Consider the following 4,755-nt stretch of genomic DNA (forward strand, 5'->3'; position numbering starts at 1 on the left):
GATCCTGTTGCGAGAACCACAGTATCCTCTTTCAACTCGCATCGAACACTCAAGTGATAATTCTCCAGTCTCACCATTTTCTCCCAACTACGGGTTCGTATAGATCTTACTTAGTTCACCATCACTTCGATATCATTTGCCTTGTTGGCGACTAGAATTTTAAATAAATCTAACACAATATACGTGTACTTTAGGGCAACACCTTCCTCCCGTCCTTCGAATGACATTCCAGGTGTTTCCGACGCAGCCGCATCTACAAAGCCGTCTGTAGGCTCTACCAGCACGAGTCTGCCCAAGATGACTGGCGGTTCCTCATCTACACCTGATGCATCGGATGCTCCTAGGACGTCGTCTATAGATTCTGCTATATCCGCAATTTCCTCGAAACCCCACTCCCATCAAAGTTCTCAGGATGCTCAGTCTGGAACTGCAGATATATCTAATTTGGTTCGGGCAGCAGGCAGTCCCGAGGCCGTCATACAGTATTTATTGAAAGAGAAGCAGTCACAATCGCAACAGAATGCACAATTGTGGAGGCTTGTGGATAAACAGAGAGCCATGATCTTGGGCCTTAACAAAGATCTCGAGCGTGCCTTGAAAGATAAGGAGAAATATAGAAAGAAGCTAAAGGATGTAATGGCCATCCATGATGAGCGTTTGAAACCAGATCTTGTGCAGTCAAGGGCACCTGGCATTCCTCAGCTTAACGTTAACGTACCTAGGGAGCAGGAAGCTGACATGCCAGGGTCGCCGTCAAACCTCGATTCCGATAGCGTCAAGCATTCACCTATCGATGTATCTCTAGCACCCTATCCGATTACACCTCCAGCTGACCAAATTTCCAATGGGTTGCCGTCAGCAGTTGGGGAGCTCTTAGACCCGTCGCATGCGATGCCAAAGGCCTCTGAGCATGCGCTAGACCATTTCGATCTTGAAGAGGAGGATCGTGCTGTCGAAGAAGCCAAGAAATCATCAGAAGTAATTAAAGAAATCCCGATTAACCTCTCGATCCCCCCATCCCGAAGCCTTCCAAGCGTTCCGCCTCGAGTACCGCCTCCCAAACGTCCAACAGCAGACACTCCTGCAGTTTCGGTTATTGAGGCGACACCGCTTGTTGACCAGGGCATCTCTCAATTTCCGCCCCCATCTGCTCCTCCACCACGGAAACCTCCGCCTGCTCCATTGCAACTGAAGAAAGAGTCAAAAGCGCCTGCCTCGATCTCTCCAGAGGACAATTTTGATTCTGATTCCGATTACGATTCGTTGTTGGAAGTAGATGAGATCCCGATCATCGAGAAACGTGGCCGGAGAAAGACCAGAGAGGAAGATGATAGAGAAAGAGAAATCCTCGCACAGAAAGAGGCTGAAGCTCGGAGTCTGTCCAAGAAGAGCAAAAACGGTAGTCAGAATGGCATGCCTCTTGCCAAGGATACGGAGCCTTTTCAATATAGCGTTCCCACAAACCCCCGGGCAGTTAGCCCTCAAGACTCGCTATCGCCCGATAATGTTCCTGCATCACTCGCTGGTATCCTAAACGATAGCGATATCCGAGAGACCATAGTTCCTGCTTTCTTAAAAAGCCCTGGGCTTCCTGCAAGCCCAAGGCCAATGATGCACTCAACCCCATCGTCTCCCCGCGGCATAGGAATAGCAATGGCAATACCCCTTTCACCACGAGCTCCCAGGCAACCGATCCCGCTCCCCTCTAATGCGCAGCAGATATCCAGTCCCTTGAGCCAGGCCTCTATAAAACAACCTAGCAGCACTAAACAGATAACCGAAGGCTCACAGCCAAGCCCCCATACAAGTCGTGAAAGCCCTGTCGAACGATCAAAGATATATAGAGGATTCGCCACGGAAGAATATCCCGATTTGTTGCTGCCGCCAAATGCTCTCCCATCTATCGATATCAGGGTTGCGTCGTCTCGCATGAAGCCATCCAGGGCTAGCCTCATGTCGCTAACACAATTAGAGGAGGATCCCGTTTTCACATTAGCTATTCGTTTGCGGTCCGAAAGTACCGAATTATGGAGGGTAGAAAAGGACACCGCATCTCTTGTCAAGCTCGACCAAAAATTGAAGCAATGTGCATCTTTTACGGCCAAGACGCCAGACAGGTCTCTATTTAGCGGTCACTCACCCGCCAAGCTCGATGCTCGCCGTACCGTTCTGGACCATTATCTTGGCGAGCTCCTGAACACTCCTCTCGATACACCGACTGCCCTAGAACTCTGTAAATATTTGTCAACCAACACTGTTCGGCCTAATGCAGACGAGCCTTCCCCCTCTAATGAACCCAGCAGCGAAGGAATTCCCCAGAAGACAGGCCCCGGAGGTAGGCCGTTTAAGAATGGCTACTTAACAAAGAGAGGCAAGAACTTCGGCGGGTGGAAAGCACGATTCTTCGTCCTAGATGGGCCTCACCTAAGATACTACGAGACACCCGGTGGTGCGCATTTAGGGACTATCAAGCTTCAGAATGCGCAAATTGGGAAGCAATCTCAGCATACTAACGATGGGTCTCCAGCAAGTGGCCCGAACGGCGAAGAGTTAGATAACCAATACCGCCACGCGTTCTTAGTTCTCGAACCGAAAAAGAAGGATTCTAGCAGTCATGTGAAGCACGTTTTATGTGCCGAAAGTGACGTCGAGCGTGATCAATGGGTAGAGGCTCTGCTCCGCTGGATCGACTACCGAGATGACAACGATGAAGAGGCACAGTTAGCTGCTAGTCATAGCCGGAATCAACCTGTGAGCAACAATTCCCAGGCCAGCAATGCGAATATGAATGCGAAGAAAAAGGGACATGCGAAACATCCAGGGCAGCATAGTGGTAACCAAGAAGGATTGATCGGGATGAGCTACGATACAGCTAGGCAAGGTAATCTTCCGGATGGTGCTCCCTCTAGAAATCAAAAGACTGGCACCCCAGAATCACAAGACAGAGTAAACGGTTCAGCTTACACCATTTCAGCCCCGAAAGATCCACAGCTAATCCCAGATGGAGCCTCATGGGGCGGCAAGATGGGTCTAGCCCCGCCTGGTCCTACGATCGAGGAAAAGAAGCAGAGGAAGCGTAGTTTCTTCGGATTTGGCCCTAAAACTCGGTCATCGGTGGACGACCAGGACTCGTCTTATGGTTCCAACGCCGGTAATGTTCATCAAAATCAAGTCGAGCAACGAGGACCCATACGACAAGCCTTTGGTGCGCCTCTCGCTGAAGCGGTGAGATTTAGTGGCCCCTTTGATGCCAACGTCCCTCTCCCAGCAGTAGTATACCGATGCATCCAGTATCTCGATGCGAAGAGCGCGATTCGAGAAGAGGGTATCTTCCGACTGAGCGGTTCAAACGTAGTAATCAAACAACTACGCGAGCGTTTCAATACCGAAGGCGATGTTAACCTCCTCACCGACGATACATATTACGACATTCATGCTGTGGCTTCCCTGCTGAAGCTTTACCTTCGTGAACTACCCACGACCATTCTCACCAGGGATCTCCATATGAAATTTGTCGAGGTAACCGAGATGTCTGATCCGCGAGAAAAGATTGTGTCATTGGCAGAGCTCGTACAGCAACTTCCATTGGCGAACGAGACACTATTGAAATACCTCATTGCTTTCCTAATTAAGATCATCAAGCATTCAGATACGAACAAGATGACTGTACGTAACGTCGGTATTGTTTTCTCTCCGACGTTGAATATCCCAGCTCCGGTATTTGCGCTGCTCCTGCAGAACTACCAGGGTATCTTTGGTATAGAACCAGAGGAATACGAACTCCCGTCTCCGGTTGATACGGACTCGGGCACAATAGAGACACAGCCACCTCGGCCGCCTACAGCGACGGATTCGCCTCAAAGGCGGCTAATCGACCAGACACAGCAGCGATTGACACCTACTCCGCCGCCCGGTGTATTCGGTGGAGGGCTTCGTCCGACTGCGACACCTCCACCTCGCCAAACCTCATATGAGCCACATTACTTAGCTCAACCGGGATCACAATCCTCACTTCGCCCAGCTTACGAAAACAACTTGGTTTTACCACCAGGTTATGATCCAAACTCGAGGCAGCCCAATTATGACCGCCCACATTATGCATCATCTTACGAACAGAACTACAGCGACAATTCGTTATCGGCATACGATCAATCTTACAATAAGAACAAAAGGAGAGAGAGCACAATGTTTATGGGGAACATGATGCTTAATCAGCAAGGCCTTAACCAACAAGGTTCCAAGAGCCATCTGAGGGAGGAAACTAGGATGTAATCACATCCAGCGTCGGGGCCCGCCGCCGTCTTTATGGCATAACAATTTTTGATGATTTCGCATATATAAGTCACGATTTATTACTGTTTTACATGGCTAGCGCCGACATTAGCGTCTCGTTAACAATTCTTATTCGATTCCTTCGCTTCGAGACCATTTGATATTTTCCGCATTCTCCAGCAAGCAGCAGAGGACCATGATCTACTCTGTAACCTCATCGCACTTCAATGCCTTGAACCAAGCATTGTTCCATTGGTACAATAGCTACGGACTGGAGCCCTAGCAAACATAATACTCTAATGATACTATTTCAGATAGTCTCGAGATGTGAGGCTAGAGCAGAAGAAAGAATTAAAACGCGAAGGGGGGTTACCATTTGGTTACCCCAAATCTTGGGGCCGATTTTGGCAAAATCATACAATCAAGCTGCAGCTGCGGGAGGCAGTTCGTCTTATTGGCTTCTACAGGTGGAATATCTTGGAT

The 4,755-nt window shown here is 49.3% G+C and overlaps 1 protein-coding gene across 1 annotated transcript; it reads left to right on the forward strand.

The window, feature by feature from the left end:
• F4813DRAFT_325193 (RhoGAP-domain-containing protein) lies at positions 1-4,422 on the forward strand. The gene is made up of 3 exons (XM_049241058.1): positions 1-93; positions 195-2,881; positions 2,975-4,422. Exons 2-3 carry the CDS (start codon positions 298-300, stop codon positions 4,270-4,272), a joined length of 3,882 nt encoding a protein of 1,293 aa, XP_049101768.1. The 5' UTR covers positions 1-93; positions 195-297; the 3' UTR covers positions 4,273-4,422.
• The last annotated feature ends 333 nt before the right edge of the window (positions 4,423-4,755 follow it).

The sequence above is a fragment of the Daldinia decipiens genome (assembly GCF_022478715.1).
Source record: "Daldinia decipiens strain CBS 113046 unplaced genomic scaffold F4813scaffold_8, whole genome shotgun sequence".
Classification (NCBI taxonomy): Eukaryota; Fungi; Ascomycota; class Sordariomycetes; order Xylariales; family Hypoxylaceae; genus Daldinia; species Daldinia decipiens.

Excerpts from the sequence above, each read along its gene's own strand:
- F4813DRAFT_325193 (XM_049241058.1), top strand. The coding sequence starts at position 298 with ATGACTGGCGGTTCCTCATCTACACCTGATGCATCGGATGCTCCTAGG. Across the intron at positions 2,882-2,974 it reads CTACGATACAGCTAGGCAAG|CCCCGAAAGATCCACAGCTA; the intron begins GTAATCTTCCGG and ends ACACCATTTCAG.